Genomic DNA, 21,134 nt, shown 5'->3' with positions numbered 1-21,134 from the left:
GCCTCTCTTCCCTTCTTCAACACAGTGACACAGCGCCCTCGTCTGGTGGAAAGATGAAACCAGGAAATCCGGGAACAACAAGTCTTAACTGGAAGGATTTTGAGACATCTTGAAAGTAAGAACGCAACACTTCCTGTTGTTTAATAAAAACCACATATTTCCTATGTAAGGGCGTTTCTACTTCTTTGGGGCGCCGCCCACTAACCGATCGTAGATGTTATGAAGCCAATAACTCAGGGGACACATTTTATTTGTGTCAATTAAATCTATTTATTAACAATATATATATTTTAAATAAAGCTTATGTTTCTTTATTGTATCTGTCGCATATAGAACTGTCAATTTAAAGTATATTAAATTTCTATTGATCCTTCACAGAATGTATTGCATTTTTATTTAAAAAAAAAAAAAAAACGCCACAAAAGACTAGATAAATGGCCTCAAGGTCAGTTGTGATCATAAATGATTGTGTTCCAGGGAATGTTATCTTATATTTGCAGAATATGTCACACCCATATCATTTGTTAAATTCCCACTAAAACTCACAATCATTGCGGTTACAAGTTTGTTATAGTTGTTAGAATTTTACCTCAGAATTGTTTCTAGTATCTCGAAAAAAATGTGAAAATATCCTTTTTTTTTTAGAGAAAACTATTTAAAAATAATGTTTGTATATATGTTGAAAACTAGGCTTAAGTTAATAAAAGTAATAAAACAGACCTGGGCAAAGTGTTTATGTGGCTCTGGTGAGATTAAAGATAAATATTACATTTGTATTTAGTTCTATTATTCATTACTTTAGTCTCTAAATATGACTAAATGGTTGTTGTTTTTGTCATGAGAGTGAATCGATATTTGGAGAAAATTTGATTTTTTTTATCAGACTTTTAAAAATATTTAATAAATGAAATACAATAAAATAGTATTTGTTCAAAGTAATTATTGTTTTTTTAAGTGTTTAACCCTTGTGTTATCGCAAAGGTGACCCAAAGGTCTGAAAACAAATGGGTTTGTGGTATCCCTTGTGTTGTCTCTGGGTTAAGTGAATATAAAAAGATGTCATGGTTATTTCAATGCAATAAAATGATCATTTTAAGACTTATTTCCATTTTTGCGAGGGTTTATTGTCCATTAAAAGTGAATATACAAATATATTTGGAGAAATAGGTGCTTTTATATCATATACAAGTTGTGAAATACAATAATATGACATTTTTTAGGAGTTTTGTCCTCTGATTTGTCCTATTTGTGAGTATTTATTGAATATAAAAGGATATTAGGGAAAAGGTGTTTTTATATCAGGTTTTTTATGTATATAATTGTTATATGAAATTCATTAAAACAAAACTAAAATCAATTATTGCACTTTTGTTCCCCAATCTGATCTTTTTGTGAGTATTTATTAACCCTAAATACATGTAAAAGAATATGAAAAAATATATTTTGAAAAAGGTGCTTTCACAAAATTAAAAAGTATAAATAAAATTATATTAAATACTAAAATAATTACTTTTGAGTTCTTGGTTCATCCGCTTTTGTCATTTTTTTGAGTATTTATTTCCCAATCAAAAAGATTTAAATGAATATAATAAAGATTTACGAAAAAAAAAATTGCTTTCATATCAGAAGTTATATCAAATACGATAAAATCACGAATGACGCATATTTATATTTAATTTCTTTATTCTTTACGTTTTTGCAAATTTAGTTTGACAATAAATAATGATGTGTCTATTGCAGTATTCATCCAGGAGGGGGCAGCATTTAGATGACACTTTTGCATCCAAAATTGTAATAAAATGTTTGTTAAAATGAATGTAAAAGATGCTCAAAACTTCTCTGAACATCCTCAAGTAAAAGTAACATTTGTCACCTTCGTTCTTTTGTAATCATCCTCTTGCACATGTTGCTTCCTCTGGTTTTTCTAGACTGTCGTAATACATTTTTTACAAGTGACGTAAATGCGCTTTATTTTTTTATTTTATTAGGTTAAAATTGTTTTATTTATTTCAACAACACACCTGTCAGGTTAACTCTTAATAAATCCACCTGCTTAAGAAGATATTGAATTAGATTTAACTTTTTTTTTCTCTTTTTTTTGCACTATTCCTCCAGCAACACCCACCGAACAGCCCAACTCCACCCCGGTCTTAAATACACCAGCCCCGCACGAGGAGCTCCAGAGGCGGCCAGGCTGTGACCCGGTCCTCCCTGCAGGTGGTCTCTCTTGGATGATGAAGATGATGAAGATGATGAAGATGAAGATGATGTTGATGATGATTCTGCTGCCGCTCGTCTGCGCCGCCGCAGTACCTCCGCAACCCTCCGTGACCGTCAGGAAATACTACATCGCAGCAGTAGAGATCGGATGGGATTATATCCACTTGGACGAGGCGGACATCAAATCTGAACAAAGGTAATTCAACTTTTTATTAAACAATTAAACATTTGTTTCTTAATTTAAAAAAAAGAAAAAAACTGCTATTGTGATTTTTTTTTTATTGAAATTTTTTAGTGTTTATTTTAACGAAACAAATAATACTGTTTTTTGTTTCTACTCTATTAAAAAATAAAAAATAATTCCCTTAAATGTACATTTGTTAAAAAAAACATTTCGTAAAAGCAAAAGTTGTCTTCAAATGACGTCATGATTTTGACGCAATGACCAAGATTCAACCATTACCCATTTTTCTCTTCAGTAAGTTTTTTTTTTTACCTTGATATGTCGCAAAGTACACACTTACATAAATATAAAAATATATAAAATAATAATAATAATAATAAATCGATGAAGGTGATTTTGAAACAAACAGCATTAGCTTGCATTAGCTTTATGAAGCTAAAGGGTAAGTGTCTTTCTGAATATTGCTACATTGCTAACTATAGCTTAAGAAGAAAACTTGAATTGCACTCTAATATATGTTTTTCAATGTTTTTTTATTTCAATATAATATAGAAAACTAACCTATTACTTATCTTAACTATTTATATCAAGCGTGTTTGGTTAGCTTGATGCTAATCGTAGCTAGCAAATGCTAGTGCATTAGCACAACATATTGTCGCATATTTCAGCTCGAATTTAACTTATTTTGTTTTTTAATTAATTTCCAGAACCAACAAAGACTACACCAACAAATACATCAAGGCAGTTTACAGAGAATACACGGATTCCACCTACAGTGTCCCAAAACCGAGACCCACCTGGGCAGGAAAGTATTATGAATTTTAATGAAAATATACAACTGGTTGTCAAAATATGTTTGAATTTAAATGTTTTATTTCTGTGCTTTAGGTATTCAAGGTCCGATCATTTACGCGCAGGCGCTGGACCACGTGGTGGTTCACTTCAAGAACTTGGCTTCGCAGCCGTACAGCGTCAGCCCCGTCGGAGTCACCTACTGGAAACAGTCCGAAGGTGGAGTGAACACAGTGAACACAAACTTCCACTTCATTATGAGTCACTCGCATTCTTTCGTTGATACTTAAGCTGATAATTACTCAGCTATTTTTTTTATTGGGATCAGTGAGAATTAATGTTACGACGGAAAAAAGAAAGCTGTTTGAGTAGCATTTTAAATGTTAAAACATCTTCAGGAGAAAGTAAAATTCCTTTAGGTGAAAACTTTAATTCTTTAATTCACAGGTTTATGAGTCAGTTAAACACGTCGTTACTGACATAAGTAAGTAATTTTTATTAATATAGCGCTTTTCCAGACCATGGTCACAAAGCGCTAAAACAATCAAAACAATATTCAATAAAGTATATACTTTAAAGATCAAGATAAAACTGATAACACAACAGGAGTTCCAGAAAATCAAGGAAAAGCCTGAACAAATAAAAACGTGTCACATTTATTATACTTAAAAATAGTTTCCTCCGGTGGGCCTCGTGTTTCATTACTTTGTTTAATTATTTTCTGAATTTTCACCCTAATATTTTACGTTGAATTCCGTTCAAAGAAACTTTTATTAGCCCAACATATAATTTTTTTTATGGTGTCAGTACAGAATAAAAGAATGAAATAAGATAATGCACAAAATAAGAAATAGAAAAACGGAACCAAGCAAGAAAGGCAGCCGTTCTGAATGAACACAATAAATATGAATAATACATCTAATAATGAAATGAAATAATCTATGAAATAATCTATAAAATAATCGCAGACGACCCCAAAGTCTAAAACAGGGGTGGGAAATTATAATTCAAGGGCCACATTAAATTCTGTGAATGTTGTTAGGGGCCTTCAAGCAAAAAGAAAGATGAGAAAATCCCTAAAAAAAAAAGGAGATCCATCATTAGGCCGTGACATTTATTAAGCTAAATAAGCTGCAATTTTATTCTTGTATAGATGAGTTTTTTTCATAAGATCTCTTCAACTAACTTGAAAAAATAATTTTAGGGGTTAATATATACTCGAAAAATTACACACAAAAAGTAAATAAGTGTTATGTTGAAATGTAAATGAATAATAAATACAAAAAACATTTGTTAATGCATTACAACCATTTATACATGATCATACTTTGACATTACGAGGGCCGCAGAAATACAGTCAAATGTGGCCCCCCGGAGGTCTGGTCTAAAAAATATTGTTCCCTTTTGACACCCCTGTTCTAGACCCAAATTGAAATGTTGCAAAATAACTTAAATAAACTCGGTTTTGTGTAGTAAATTTAAAAAAAGGAAACTGAAAGCTTTTATTTTTACTTACCAGAATGAATTCATTTCTGCTGCCACAGTTATATTTGGAACATTTTTCCCTGACTCACGTTTGCAAAACTATTAAATCATGACCAACTTCTTCTTTTTTTTTTTTTAAACGGTGAGTCATTAACCAATCTGTCATGTCGTGTACTTTCTCTGCAGGGGTCGGCTACGATGACTCCACAGCAGGCCAGGAAAAGGAAGATGACGCCGTGGCCCCGGGGGGATACTACGAGTATGTTTGGGACATCAACCCTAACGACGGTCCGACAACGAGCGACCCCGAGTGCCTCACCTACTCCTACTCGTCCCAGGTGGATCCTGTGAGGGATTTCAACACGGGTCTAATCGGAGCGCTGCTCATCTGCAAGTCTGGTGAGTGTTTTTTGTTTTTTTTAAGTTTAGGATGCTAACAAATCATACCTTTTCATACCTTTAATGACCTTTAATGACACCCTAAATAATAAACTCACTGTGTTTCAATATAATCCGACCGTCCAGGAGCTTTGGACGTAAGAGGCGAGAGGAAGAACCCGGCCTTCGTCCTGCTGTTCGCTGTGTTCGACGAGAACAAGAGCTGGTACGGTAAGGTCGGGAAAAAGACCAGCAGAGAAAGATATCAGCGGAGCAAGAGCAGGGATGAGTATCACACCATCAACGGATATGTCAACTCCACTCTGCCCGGTAAAAAAGACTCGACGAGTTTTTAATGTCCAGAGAGACATGAACTGAGTCATTTTGTTTTTTGTTCCATGTGCGCCGACCCGCCTGTGTGAAGGCTTGACTTTGTGCCAAGGAAGAAATCATGTGTTTTGGCATCTAATTGGATTAGGATCAGCTCCCAGAATTCACTCCATTCAGTTCCAGGATCACGCTCTGCAGGTATTTGAGATCACCGTTAATTGTAATTATATTCCTTTAGCTTCATTAGCTTCACTCCCTTTCATTGATGTGAGAAAATATTCATACACCAAAAAAATGTTTAACAATACGGTCTAGTTCTTCTATTTGTTTATTTGTAATTTTAAACTTTAAAACCTCAAAATATTCATTTTTGTGTTGCAATTTGGCTAACGGCCAAGATGGCAGCAGTCATTATGTCCCCGCCGCTAAATAAATAAGGATATTGATGACTGAGGATGAGAGGATACAGTCGACTCCAGCAGCTTTCAAAGCTGATGTTTGGACATATTTTGGTTAGAAAACATATGAAAGCAGTTACGACTTCGTCAAGAGTCATGTGGTCTAGTACTCGACAATACTACAAATATATACTTGTTCCTAAAAGACATTTTATCGTTGTCCATGTATCGTGATATTGATCGTATAAGCAGATTCTTGACAACACACACCTCTATTATTTTGTGTCGCAAATTAAGATCAGCGTCTACTTCATCCGTTGGTTCCATTTGAAGTCACTTTTCTAAACACCTTTTTTTTTTGTTCAGGTACTAAAACACCGCAAAGTCAACCTGGAGATGACGTCGATGAGCTTCATCACGGCGGAGATGAAACCCACCAGCATAGGTCACTTCCTCATCAGCTGTCAGATCCACGCTCACCGCTTGGGTAACACATTTCTTTACTTGAGATCATCTACTAGCATCTTTGGCGTTGTTAATTTTCCTTAACCGTTCCCAGACGGGATGAAGGCAAAATTCACCGTGGAGAAGTGCCAGGAACCAGCTCCCCAACCAGGGCCGGATCGACGTAATGCACAACATTCTGAGAAAGAAGAAGGAGGAGGAGAAGAAGACTTTTATACTGACGATTTGTCGAACAGCTTTAACTTCGTGGACATGACTTTACCACTTCAGGCCCGGTCCAACAGGGGTTCCAAGAATTGGGAGCATTTTATCGCTGCAGAGGAAATCATTTGGGATTATGCTCCTCATCTTTCCCCGTCTGACAGGTAGGGGACATTTGATTGTTTTGACACAAAAGACAAAACATAAACAAAAACTTTGTTTGTTTAGCTTTTCCCTGGCTTTGGCATTATGCTCACCGTGACAGAATAACCTAACATCATTTTCTATCATGAAAAATACTTTTTTGCTGATTTTGTATGATTTTCATGATATATGACGTCCCTGTACTGTGTGTGAACTGTTTAATTGTGATACACTAGTCACACAAGGTTTTTCACAGACTATTTATTTATTTTTGCCGTCTATTTTTGAAATTTTGTCTTATTATTTCTTACATTTCTGACATTTTGAGATGCTAAGCTAGTGGATGAAACCAGTGTCCTTGACAATATAGAACAACATAATAAACTAGTGCAGAATAAAAAAAAAGGTTAATTCAAAGTTTAAAAATTCACAATTAAATACAAATTCAACGAAGAAGCGACCAAGACTGGAGAGTCCGTATCACAGTCTAAAAAGTCAACGCGAAGCGCACCACGGTTAGAGAACTAACTAAGAAAGACTGAATGATAAAGAGAGAGGTGGTCATGTCAACACATACGCTGATTCCACGCAACAAAAGGCAGGCATTTATCAAAAAAAAAAGGACAGGAGAAGAACTCTGGCGTGAGCTTGCTTACATTAAAGGAAACAATCTGGTGCCTGTTGCTAAAGAATATGTAGCTTCAAGGACCACGGTTGATGAGATAGTTAGTTGAGCAGCCTCAAGGTACAGCAACAGGCGCAGCGGACTAGACTAACAAACAGAAAGTGTCAAGATAAACCAGCGACACATGACTTGTCATTTTAATTCTGCAATGTTTCTTCTGTGTTCAAATATAAGTCTCCGATCCAATGATGTTGTTCTTGTTTTACACTTGTTACTCAGTGAGCTGCAGTCAAGACACCTTCCTTCCAATCCTCATCACAACGGCTACCGCTACAAAAAGGTAGCATTTGTAGAATACACGGATGGATCTTTCACTCGGAAGAAGAATCCAGCGAATACTCTTCTGGGTCCACTTTTGAAAGGCAAAGTCAACGACAAGTTTCATGTAAGATAGAATTTCAAACTTGTACTTAAATTAGTCAGTATTTCCTGTGGTTTAGATTCTATTTATTTATCTATGTGACCATTATTGATGTTCCAATTTTCTACAGATAACCTTCAAAAATCTGGCCAGTCGTCCTTATAACATCTACCCGAACAGCCTCACCCACATCTATCCCATGTATGGATCCGTGAACGGTACGCTCCTGAACTTTTCTACTGTATCTTTCACCCAATATTAGCAATGCTAGTATGGATTAGAATATTCCTGAACAAAAGACAAATATAACTGACTCAAATTATATTTAAACCAGCTTTGATGACGACAGATGAGTCAAAGAAATCGTAAACGGAAGTGGAATTAGTAGTTTTCATTAGCTTTGAGATACATGAAACATGAGAGGAACAACATACGAGTACTGTAAATAAATGAAGTGAAGTCGATTCAATCCTGTGGTCGTACAGTTTACGAGGACTTTAAAAGTTTCTGCTTCCCTGCCACAGGCTGATGGTGAGTCAGAATGAGTAAATAAACAATGACTCAGAGTCTTTTACCCACAGTTTCTGTTACTAATGTGTTTTTGCTTCATTCAAATATCTAAATATTGATTTATTTTAGTTAAAAAAAATAAAAAATATTGTGTTTTTTACTCCTTAGTTTAGAGAAATGTTATTAAATAAAAGAACATTTAGAAAAGATTCCCAGGTTAACAGATAATATTTGTGTTTTATTCATTCATAAACTGCTATGTTTAATCTGTACACAACTTTAATCTAAATTGTTTTACTTTAACAGTTGCGAAGAACGATTTGTACTCAACGGGAATTCAACCTAACGAGACGTTCGGATACATTTGGAGGCTGACACATGACGACGGACCCTTGGAGAGCGACCCCGAGTGCCTGACCCGGTTGTACCAGAGCACAGCGTCCCCGGAGAAAGACTTGGCGTCCGGGCTGGTCGGACTCCTGCTGATCTGCAAATACGACGCCATCGACACGAACGGACGCCTGGTATTTTTTCAAAACATCACAAACAGAATGTTGAAAATCTAAAACTAAATGGAAAAAAAACCCTTCTGTTGGCTGTAGCTCGGCCCAGATAACGATTGGACTCTGATATTCTCCGTCTTTGATGAGAACAGAAGTTGGTTCAGCGAAGAAAACATTCCGGAATCGGCTAAAAACTCGTCCGGCCTCACAGAGGAGGAGTTTTACAACTCAAATGTCATATACAGTGAGTTTTCCTTCAGTTAAAGTAAAATGACTTCAACCAAACGAACATGTTTATGTTACTTATGTTCTCACTTCCAGGTATAAACGGCCTTATGTTCGGTGGACGCAGGTTCGTCATGTGTTCGACTGATGTCACGTTCTGGCACGTGGCCAGTGTGGGCACTCAAAGTGACTTCCTTTCGGTCTACTTCACGGGAAACCTCTTCTTAAACCATGGCCTCTATCACTCTGTGCTCACTCTTTTCCCGATGACTGGCATGACCATCACCATGGAGATGGAGCTGGCAGGTAAGTTTGTTCACGCGAAAACAAGACTTTTATTTTATACTTCAGTTTGTGTTGTACTACATATGTGTAAAGCTCAAGGTCATGTGTCATGTATTGTGGCCTGCTGGGTGGTTAACTCAAAACCATGGCGATGTGGTGACCTAACAAGATAAGATGAGATAAGAACAGAGATTATGGATGTCAACAATTATGCAGAGACTTCCAAAGAGTGTAAAAGTGATATTGAAGGAAAGTAATTTGACACGTTATCTTAAAGTATTATGTGGGAGTGGACAATAACTAGGTTATGTTTTCTTAACTTCATTCATGATAACATCTCCCAATCTTGCTTAGTTATAGTACCATGCTTATCAATTCAATTTTATTTACAGTGTCATATCCTAACAAAGTTACCTCAAACACTTAACACTTTAAGTCACACTTTAGTGGGGAAAATAAAAACTGACAAAAGTAATGACTTTTGACTAAATCGACAATGAGTGAATCACAGTGTGGCTGTGCCGAGGCGGAAACCTCGAGCAGAACCAGACTAATTTTTCACTGCCTCCTGCTGTGACTGACTGGGAGTGATGATGGGGGGGGGGAGCAGATGGAAGAGTGAGTAAGAAAAAAGAGGAGAGTATAGAGCAGTAAAGTCCAGAGAGGGTCATGGAGAGAACTCTGGGTCCGTTGACATTGTTGTGGAGGAGATCCTTGATCCACACTATAAGGTGCACCAGAATATGAGGCACATTTAGTGTTTCATGGAGTAATAGTAAGGTGCCCTGCGGAGTATTACTATGACGCTTCACAAAGTAGTACCACAGCACCTCGAGAAGTAATACCACACAGCTTTGTTGAGTTATACTATTATGCCGGAGTAATACCAGGGTGCTTTTCGTAGTAATTTCACAGAGACTCAGGGAGTAATAACATGGAGCCTCATAGAGTAACTCTACAGCGTCCTTGCAGAGTAATACAACAGTGCCTTGTGGAGATTACCCATAGTGCTTTGCGGAGTAATACTACAGCAGCTTGTGGATTATTACTAGAGCGCCTTATGGAGTATTACTAGGGCGCCCCATTGAGTATTACAACGGCGGTAATTTCACAGTGCCTCATGGAGTTATACCACCGCACCTCAGGGTGTATTACTACAGAGCCTCTCTTAGAAATTCCTTAAAGCCTCTTGTAGTAATACCATGGAGCCTTGCAGAGTAAAACCACAATGACTCACAGAGTAACGTCTCGCAGCTTTATACTACAGAGCCTCACAAAGTTATACCACAATACCTGGCAGAGTAGTACTATGGGCCTTGTGAAGTTATATCAGTTTGAGATCTGTAAGTAAAACCAGAGTTAATACTTAAAATAATAGGATTTTAAATAGTCTTGGACACTCTGTTGCTGTGATATTTGTATGATCTTTGTGACTTTACAGTTAGACTTTATGTCTTTCAAAACCCTCGCAGGTGAGTGGGAGATCAGTGCCTTCGATGGTGGCCTCAGGAACAAAGGGATGAGCATTTACTACACAGTCAGACCATGTGAAAACAAAGAATTTCCCATGGTGGACCTGAATGAAATTGAAGACGATATATCCGAGTATATGGACCTGATTGACCTTCAGCCAAGAGGTTCCAAACCTCGGAAATTAAAGATGATGATGCAACTGTGTAAAAAAGTTTTCAGTCTCCACAACGCTACAGCAGGAATCCCAAATGTTACAGGAGGCACTTCAGAAGAAGGGATTCCTTTGGATGTCTTGGAGGACCTAGAGAAGGAGCAGAAGACGGATTCACTCAATGTAACTAAAGTAGGAGGTCTTGGCAGACAGAAGAGAGAATTAGGAAGCAATGTGACAGAAGGAGAAAATGGACTCGAGATTCATGCGGACAATAGTACGGACGGTGAATCCGGAAGTGATGCTTTGAATGAAAATAATGACGACAACATTTTCGAGGAGAATAATGAGATCGTACTGGAGGGAACCACAGCACCCAAGAGAGAAGCACTCTCCGAAGAATTTGAAGACATCGATCTTGGTTCTGTTCCTTCAAATCACGTACAGTATTCCCCCGAGTACCCAATGGATCCCCTGCTTGGTGAGGACTACAATTACACCTTCATGGACTACAACGCCACACAAGTCAATCTGGCGTTAGAGTATGACGACTACACAGACGAGGTAATGCTGCCTGGACCTGTGTACTTTTTACTTATCATCGAATTTAAAAATGTTGCTTCTACTACAGACGAACAGCACATTGGATGGACCAGGCAACGAGAATATTGATATGAGATCTGGCGGGACTAAATATCGACATTACTACGTGGCCGCGGAGGAGATCACCTGGGACTACGGCATCAGGAAACCACATCAGCTCGTCACACTAAGGTAGGATCGACCTTCTGTCTGCAGTGGTATTGCAACTGTAAGATAAAGTAAGTAAGTAATTTATATTTGTAGAGCTTTTCCAGACCAGGGTCACAAAGCGCTTAAACAATCAAAACAATACCCAATAAATAGAACTTAAAAGGTCAAGACAACACAGAGACCAACACAGAAAGATCTTTTTAGGTCAGAATCTGAATACGCTCAGTACTTTCAAAGCAAAAATACTACACGAAATTTCCAAATGAAACCTAATGTTGCAAAAGATATTAAGGATATATTGAGAACTCTTGATCACTTTTAGAGAGATGCGACGTGGGATGAGGAAGTTCCTTCCAGATTACAAGAAGGTGGTGTTCCGAGCCTATCGGGATAAAGACTTCAAGGATCCTTTAAACCGAGGAGAGCTTGAGGAGCATCTGGGACTCATGGGACCTTTAATCAGAACGGAGATCAATGATCTACTTTTTGTAAGATGAAACTCTAAACAAAACAATGTCACACTGTTGATGCTAAAGTAACTTTGGGTTTCTTTTACTGAAGGTGATATTCAAGAACAAGGCATCAAGACCCTTTTCATTTCACCTACAAGGAGTGTACGACCGCACGCAGGGGGCTGGTCTCGCTCAAAGTGTTGCTTCGTCTGCTCCTGCTGGTGTTCCTGGTGATCCTGTTCCTCCGGGAGAAGCTCGCACTTACATCTGGAAGGTTTCTGAAAAACAAGGACCGTCTGAATCAGAATTTGACTGCAAACCTGGAGCGTACTACTCCACCGTGGACAAGGTTGGTATGAAATAGTGAAACATTTTTCAATCTTCTCTTCTTCGTACATTTGTCCTTAATTACATTTAATATTTAAACTATTCTTTCATTTCACTATTCAGTTTAAAGACAAAAACGTTTTTGTTTAATTTTGGTGTTTTTCCACAACTTTTGTATCCAAGTTCTTTATGTAATCAAGTATTTTTAGGGCATCAATTATCCGAATATTATTTCTAAACCAGAATGTTTACTCAATTACTTTTGCACCTCAGTACTATTTCTAATCGAGTATTTTTACTCACTTACATTTACATCCAAGTACTTTTTTTTTATAATCAAGTTTATTCATATGATTACTTTTGTATTTACTCGGGTATTTTGACTTGAATCTTTTTACCCTATTACCTTTGTATCCTTGTAATTGATGTGATCATGTATTTGAATACTTCTTTTAATCAAGTATTTTGACTCAAGCCTTTTTATTGTATTACGATTCGGGTTCTTCATGTGATCATGTATTTGTACTCAATTATTTGTATCTGTGTCCTTGTATCCGAGACATTTTTTTACTCAAATACTATCCAAGTATTTTTTGTATTTTACTGATTGTTTTACCCATTTTCACTTCTTTTTTTTAATCTTTTGAGTAAACTTAAGATAATACTTGTAATACTTGACTTGTCACTGTTTTTTGTAAACCAACCATTTTTTTTAGGGTTGGATTGACTGCAGTTGTAAACATTCCCCAGTAAATGTATCGCTTAATTAAATGTTTTCCTGGTACTTCTTGCTCCAGGAGCGTGACCTGCACTCGGGTCTGATCGGGCCTCTGCTGGTTTGTAAACCTGGAACACTGCGCACACGCTTGGACGCACCGGTCCAGGAGTTTTCCCTTCTCTTCCACTCTTTCGATGAAACCAAAAGCTGGTACTTTGAGGAGAACCTGAAGCGACACTGTGTCCCCCCCTGTTTTGCTAATCCTGAGGACCCTTGGTATCACACCAGTAACACATTTGCAGGTATGAGTTTGGGATAATACTGGAGATGTTTGAGTTCAAAAGGATGTGAATCTAACACTGTTGCTGATCTCAGCCATTAACGGCTTCGTGGCTGAGACTCTTCCAGGTCTGCTGGTCGCTCAGCACCAGCTGCTCCGCTGGCATCTCCTTAATGTTGGAGGTGACGGAGAATATCACGCCGTCCAGTTCCATGGCTTACCTTTCACGGTTCACACTGAGAAGGAGCATCGCATGGGTGTCTTCAACCTCTTCCCTGGTACACACTCACCTTAAGAAACACACAAGAAGATGCTTATGAGTCACAGATTCAATTGTATGCTGACGATGGTGTTCTGTGTGTTTTCGAGAATCTTTCTGTAATTTTACTCGATCACGTTTGTATTCAAACCCCTTATAATCAAGTACTTTTAGTCAAATTCTTTTTATAATTGATTATTTTCACTTGATAATTTTTTTTATGGAGTATTTTTACTCAATTTCTTTTGTAGCCAAGTACAATTTGGAATCGAAGAAGTTTACATGATTCTTATGTATTCAAGCACTTTATAATGAAGTCATTTTAATGAATTACTTTTGTTTCTGAATGCTTTTTTTACTTGAGTAGTTTACCTTGATTACTTTTGTATCTGGGTATTATTGTATCGAGTCCTTTTTTTTACTTAAACAATTTTGTATCCGACTACTTATTGTAATCTAATATTTTAACTTGAATTTCTTGCTAATTTTTTTGTATCTGAGTACTTTTCGTTATTAATGAGTTTTACTCAATTGCTTTTGTATCTGAGTACTTTTTGTACTCAAGTATTTTTACTCCATCACATTTGTGTTCTGTGTTTTTTAATGAAGTTATTTTACTGAATTAACTTTGTATTTGAACACTTTCTGTTATCAAGTATTCTTACTCAAGCGTAATCTGTTAGGGAGTTTCTGAGGAAACCAGGACTTGTACGGAAACATACTTTTTGATTTTCTTTCTCATCAACTGTGTGTTTTTGTTGCAGGTGTGTTTGGAACGGTGGAAATGAGAGCGTCGACGGTGGGCTTGTGGCTGCTGGAGTGCAGCGTAGGAGACTATAAGTCAGCCGGCATGAGAGCTAAACTTCTTGTTTACGATACACGTACGTTACCGTTTCCTCAAAATGATCCTTCAACTAGTTTGTGTTGCACTTGAATGACTGGTTGTCTCAGGATGTGTGCTGCCGCTGGGAATGAGGTCCGGGAGGATCAGTGACTCACAGATCAGCGCCTCAGACCACATCGGTAAGAATCACCTTTGACTATTGTTATAGTATTTTTTTACTCCTGTAATTTTGACTTGATTCCTTTTGCATCTCAGTATTTTTACTCAATTACATTTGCATTTGAGATCTCTTAATGGTTTTTTTTGTGTCCAGTTACTTTTTGAATATTTAAAGTATTTTACTGAAGTATTTTAACTTGTGTGTCCCAGTACTGTTTGTAACCGGGTATTTTTACTCAATTACTGTTTTATCCAACTGCTTTTTGGAAACAAGTAATTTTGATTGATTCTATTTGTAGGTAAGCATTTTATAATCGAGTATGTTTTGTCAATTCATGCTTTTTCTACTTAGGTGTTTTACTCAATTCTATCCGAGTACTTTGGGGAATCAAGTATTTATTCGACTACTTATGTATCCAAGCAATTTAACTCGATGCAATTGTATCTGAGTACTTTTAGTGGTTCAACATTTTTCTTGATTACTTTTGCATCTTGTTACTTTGACTCGATTACTTTTGTATCTGAATACTTTTTGTATCTCAGTAACTTTACTTGATAACTATTGTATCCGAGGGCTTTAACTCAATTACTTTTGTATCTGATTACTTTTTTTGGTTGTACATTTTTCTTGATTACTTTTGCATCTCCTTACTTTGACTCGATTACTTTTGTATCTGAGTACTTTTTGTGGTTAAAACGTTTTCTTTATTTCTTTTGCATCTGAGAACTTTGACTCGATTAATTTTGTATCTGGATACTTTTTGTATCCCAGTACCTTTACTTGATGACTTTTGTATCCGAGTGCTTTTACTCATTTACTTTTGTATCAAAGTACGTCTACATGATTACGTTTGTATTTAAGTACTTTCTTTCTATAGCAAGTATTTATACTTGTGAACCTTAGTATTCAAGCGTTATATAATCGAGTACTTTCAGGCTTTTTCGGGAATGCTTTTTCTACTTGAGTATTTTTACTCAATAACTTTGGTATCTGAATAACTTTTGTATCCCAGTACCTTTACTTCATTACTTTTGTAAGTAATTTTAATTGTACTTGTTTACCTTCGTATTCAAGCATTATATAACGGAGTACCTTCTGGCGATTATTTTTTCTAATGAAGGTTTTTTCTACTTGAATATTTTTACTTAATGATTTTTGTATCCGAATACTTTTTTTTCATGAGTATTTGTACACAATTTCTTATACATTATGGAAGTAAGTGTTTAACTTTAACAATTGTACTGTTTTTATACGATAATGTTGTACTTTGTACAACTTGAATCTGACTACTTTTTGTAATAAGTATTTTTAACTGCATTACTCTAGTATTACTTGACCCTGGATGTGTTCAGGGCCCTGGGAGCCTCGTCTGGCGAGACTGCATCAGTCCGGTTACATCAACGCTTGGATGGGCAGCAGTAAGAAGTCGTGGATCGAGGTTTGAGACGTTTAAAGAAAAAATGATTCGTATAAAGAATCTTAAAAGTTTTATTTCCATCTATATCGAACAGGTCGACCTCCTCAAGCCAACGCTGCTCCACGGGGTCCAGACTCAGGGGGTCCGGTCCAGACTGAGAGATCACTATGTCTCGCACTTCAACGTCTCCTACAGCCTGGACCAGAAGACCTGGACCTCCTACCGGGGGAACACCAGCGGAGAGTCCAAGGTTCGTGACGACCATGAAAACCACGAGAGGTTCGTTTCATTCTTTGTTTCGCTTCAAGATTTTCTTCGGGAGCTTGGACAGTTCCACGGTGAAGCAGAACCTCTTCAGACAACCCTTCGTGGCGCGTTACGTCAGGATTCATCCTCGCAACTTTGCCTTGAAACCTGCTCTGAGGCTGGAACTGCTGGGATGTGACCTCAACAGTGAGTCTGTGCCTCAACTCACTTCACTTTCAAAATCATAAACTTGAACCCGAGACACAGACTCACAAGAAAAGAGGTTGATTCAGGCCTGAGTTAACGTGTTCTTCCTGCTTATGTGGCTTTTTTACTTTTGTATCAAAGTACTTTTTGTCAATGAGTAGTTTTACTGGATTACTTTTTATCTGAGTACTTCTCCTTGATTACTTTTGTATCAAAGTACTTTTTGTAAATGAGTAGTTTTACTGGATTACTTTTTATCCGAGTACTTCTCCTTGATTACTTTTGTATCAAAGTACTTTTTGTAAATGAGTAGTTTTACTGGATTACTTTTTATCAGAGTACTTCTCCTTGATTACTTTTGTATCAAAGTACTTTTTGTAAATTAGTAGTTTTACTGGATCACTGTTTATCCGAGTACTTCTCCTTGATTACTTTTGTATCAAAGTACTTTTGGTCAATGAGTAGTTTTACTGGATGACTGTTTATCCGAGTACTTCTCCTTGATTACCTTTATATCAAAGCACTTTTTGTCAATGAGTAGTTTTACTGGATCACTGTTTATCCGAGTACTTCTCCTTGATTACTTTTGTATCAAAGTACTTTTTGTCAATGAGTAGTTTTACTGGATTACTTTTCATCCAATTACTTCTCCTAGATTACTTTTGTATCAAAGTACTTTTTGTCAATGAGTAGTTTTACTGGATTACTTTTCATCCAATTACTTCTCCTTGATTACTTTTGTATCAAAGTACTTTTTGTCAATGAGTAGTTTTACTGGATTACTTTTCATCCAAGTACTTCTCCTTGATTACTTTTGTATCAAATTACTTTTTTGTAAATGAGTAGTTTTACTTGATTACTTTTATTTCAAAATACTTTTTGCAAATGAGTAGTTTTACTTGATTTCTTTTGTACCATCCTACTTTTGGTAATCAAGTATTTTTACTTGACTTATTTATTGAGTACTTGGTAGTATTGGTTTCTTTTGTATCCAAGTAATTTTTCTATTTGATTACTTTTATATGTGTATCATCGAAATTAAGTATTTTTAATTTTTGTTTCCAAGTACTTTTTGTATTCAAGTTTTTTTTTTTACTAAATTACAGATGAATAACAATAACTTAATAATCAAGTACTTTAAGTAGATTTGTTTGGTTTCTGAATGCTTTGAGTACTTTAGTAATTTTACTTAGTGTTTTTTGGAAAGAGGTTTTCTTATTTGGTTACTTTTGTTTTCAAGTACTTTTACTCCATTACTTTTGTACCTTAGAACACAGATATAATCTCCGCAGCGAGTCCTGCCTCGACCCTCGAGCACTGCTTGGATCTGTTGATCCTTCGGTCCAGACACCTTCAGTTTATCAGCTCAGATTGAAGATCTTATTATTCCAGACCTGTCTGTTGGTTTATCTGCATCCTTAAGTGTCAATCAAACCCTCCAGTCACCGACGTAAATATTGCTTCAAAGTACAAACGATTGTCCACTTGTTCCACTCGTGTTCTTCATGTCTCGCTCCAGGCTGTTCTCTTCCGCTCGGCCTCCAGAAGTGGTTGATTCCCGACACAAACTTCCGTTCCTCGTCCAATTATTCCTCCTTCATGCGTCACTGGGGCCCTCAGCTCGCCCGCCTGCACCAGGAGGGCAGCGTCAACGCATGGAGGCCCAAGGTACTGCTGTACTACTGTGGTTTCATGTATTTGTATCACGTTAAATCATGTTTTTATTATGTTTATTACTACATTCATTTATCATATGAGTACTTTACTCAAATACTTTAGTACTACTGTGGTTTAATGTGGTTGTATCACGTTAAATCATGTTTTTATTATGTTTATTACTACATTCATTTATCATATGAGTACTTTACTCAAATACTTTTGTATCCACTGGGATTTGATGTATTTGTATCACGTTAAATTATGTTTTTATTATTTTTATTACTACATTCATTTATCATATGAGTAATTCATTCAAATACTTTTGTATCCACTGGGATTTGATGTATTTGTATCACGTTAAATTATGTTTTTATTATGTTTATTACTACATTCATTTATCATATGAGTACTTCACTCAAATACTTTAGTACTACTGTGGTTTGATGTATTTGTATCACGTTAAATCATGTTTTTATTCTGTTTATTACTACATTCATTTATCATATGAGTACTTTACTCAAATACTTTAGTACTACTGTGGTTTGATGTATTTGTATCACGTTAAATCATGTTTTTATTCTGTTTATTACTACATTCATTTATCATATGAGTACTTTACTCAAATACTTTAGTACTACTGTGGTTTGATGTATTTGTATCACGTTAAATTATGTTTTTATTATGTTTATTACTACATTCATTTATCATATGAGTACTTTACTCAAATACTTTAGTACTACTGTGGTTTGATGTATTTGTATCACGTTAAATCATGTTTTTATTCTGTTTATTACTACATCCATTTATCATATGAGTACTTTACTCAAATACTTTAGTACTACTGTGGTTTGATGTATTTGTATCACGTTAAATCATGTTTTTATTCTGTTTATTACTACATTCATTTATCATATGAGTACTTTACTCAAATACTTTAGTACTACTGTGGTTTGATGTATTTGTATCACGTTAAATTATGTTTTTATTATGTTTATTACTACATTCATTTATCATATGAGTACTTTACTCAAATACTTTTGTATCCACTGGGATTTGATGTATTTGTATCACGTTAAATTATGTTTTTATTCTGTTTATTACTCCATTAATTTATTGCATAAGTCCTTTACTCAAATACTTGTCCTAGAACTTTTTGTTACCATGTATTTTTACTTAATTACCTTTTCATCCGAGCACCTTTTCAGGTTGTTTTACTAGAGGACTTTTTTATCTGAGTACTATTTGTAACAAAGTATTTTACGAGAGTATTTCTACCTAATTACACTTGTACCTGATTATTTTTCCTCGATTACTTCTATGTACAAGTACTGACTCGGTTACTTATGTGTATATCTGGGTACTATTGTATCAGAGTAATTTTGGATCCGAGTACTTTAACTCATTACTTTTGTATCTGTGAACTTTTTGTAATGAAGTATTTTTCCTCGATGACTTCGATATACAAGTTCTTACTTGATAACTTGTGTGTGTATAAAAACATGAGATAAATAAAAGAATAAATAACTAACATGACTTAATGACAAAAAAGTACTTGGATACAACAGTTATCCAGTAAAAATACTCAAGTACAAAAATAACAATATTTTTAAAATAAAGAAATTCAGTTATAAAACAATAATTATGTTAAAAAAATATGAATTAACATTAAATCAAATACTATACAAATATAAGAATATTTTAGTTTAAAAAAGTAGTCAGATACAAAAGGAGTCGGTTAAAAATACAAAAAGTAAGTACTTGAGTACTCCAGTAATTACATTGGTATTCTTGGTATTTCTATGTTTTAAAGTACTTTCTGTCCTTGAGTTTATTTATTTATATTTTCTTTCCAGTCCAAGAACTTGAAAGTTCATTTGTAAATATTCATTAGTTTTAAAATATTAGCGTTGCTGATCCTCATCCCTTCCCTGTGCTGCAGTGTTGTAGAGATGTACAAGTATTTGACCTTCACCTCCGTGTCTCCAGTACAACAACCCGGGTGAGTGGCTGGAGGTCGACCTGGGGTCGGTGAAGCGCATCACAGGGGTCGTGACCCAGGGCGCCAAGTCCCTGCTGACCCACATGATGGTCACAGAGTTCTCCGTGACGGTCAGCGACGACAGGGAGTCGTGGAGGTCGGCGCTGGAGGTCGGCTCTCAGAGGCAGAAGGTTGACCCGTCATCCTACCCGCTGGTCGCTCGTGGCGTCTGACCTTCGAACTGCGTCTCCACAGGTGTTCCCCGGCAACAGCGACCCGGACGAGGAGGTCTACAACGTGATGGATCCGCCTCTGTTCGGACGCTTCATCCGGGTTCACCCGCGAGGATGGATCAACGACATCGCTCTGCGTCTGGAGGTGCTGGGCTGCGACACACAACCATCCTACTAACAACACACGTGTCGAGGGGATGAATATGAACTTTAATATATATATATTACTTTAATATTGAACGTGTTTGGATAATAAAAATACCATCAAGTATTCAAGGATCAACGACAAACATGTCTTTATTAGTCGAGATGATTCCTCGTCTCATCCTCGTCAACCTTTGGTCATCAAGTATTTTTACTCGACTACTTTCATATCAGAGTATTTTTTTTTACGTGATTTTTTTTTTTTCACTAGATTGCGTTTGTATACGAGTACATTTTATTTCCAGTATTTCTAAACAATGACTTTTTGTATTCAAGTATTTTACTGAAGTATTTTAATACTATTGAGTTGGTATTCAAGTACTATTTGTAATTGAGGATTTTTATTGTAAAACTTTTTGTTATTGAGTATCTTTATTCAAAGACTTTTAGATCCTGTTACTTATTAAGTATTTTTACTTGAGTTCTTTTTCTATTTTTGTAATCAAGCATTTGTGTCCGGGTACTTTCTGCAATCAAGTATTTTTACTCTATACCTGAGTATGTTTTGTAAATGTTTTGTTATGACTTGAGTACTCTTTCTTGATGACTTTTGTATCAAAGTACTTTTGTGACCTACCATTTTCACTCAAGTATTCTTACTCGATAA

At 36.1% G+C, this 21,134-nt stretch overlaps 1 protein-coding gene across 1 annotated transcript; it reads left to right on the top strand.

Annotated features, from left to right (window-relative positions):
- The first annotated feature begins 24 nt into the window (after positions 1-24).
- On the top strand, positions 25-20,599 carry f8 (coagulation factor VIII, procoagulant component). The gene is made up of 28 exons (XM_087799610.1): positions 25-115; positions 2,116-2,416; positions 3,112-3,210; positions 3,294-3,415; positions 4,868-5,080; positions 5,207-5,389; positions 5,484-5,587; positions 6,154-6,274; positions 6,347-6,617; positions 7,502-7,667; positions 7,774-7,861; positions 8,460-8,677; positions 8,756-8,900; positions 8,978-9,187; positions 10,639-11,354; positions 11,422-11,564; positions 11,866-12,031; positions 12,105-12,344; positions 13,120-13,342; positions 13,416-13,598; positions 14,344-14,460; positions 14,531-14,602; positions 15,936-16,021; positions 16,095-16,250; positions 16,309-16,453; positions 17,973-18,121; positions 20,099-20,281; positions 20,346-20,599. Exons 2-28 carry the CDS (start codon positions 2,232-2,234, stop codon positions 20,499-20,501), a joined length of 4,860 nt encoding a protein of 1,619 aa, XP_087655736.1. The 5' UTR covers positions 25-115; positions 2,116-2,231; the 3' UTR covers positions 20,502-20,599.
- The last annotated feature ends 535 nt before the right edge of the window (positions 20,600-21,134 follow it).

Source organism: Callionymus lyra, chromosome 9 (assembly GCF_982586985.1).
Source record: "Callionymus lyra chromosome 9, fCalLyr1.hap1.1, whole genome shotgun sequence".
NCBI classification, from domain to species: domain Eukaryota; kingdom Metazoa; phylum Chordata; class Actinopteri; order Syngnathiformes; family Callionymidae; genus Callionymus; species Callionymus lyra.
Note: the sequence above shows the minus strand (reverse complement) of the source record. Positions and strands in the feature narration are given on the sequence as shown.

Excerpts from the sequence above, each read along its gene's own strand:
- f8 (XM_087799610.1), top strand. The coding sequence starts at position 2,232 with ATGATGAAGATGATGAAGATGATGAAGATGAAGATGATGTTGATGATG. Across the intron at positions 5,588-6,153 it reads TCCAGGATCACGCTCTGCAG|GTACTAAAACACCGCAAAGT; the intron begins GTATTTGAGATC and ends TTTTTTGTTCAG. Across the intron at positions 20,282-20,345 it reads TCGGCTCTCAGAGGCAGAAG|GTGTTCCCCGGCAACAGCGA; the intron begins GTTGACCCGTCA and ends GCGTCTCCACAG.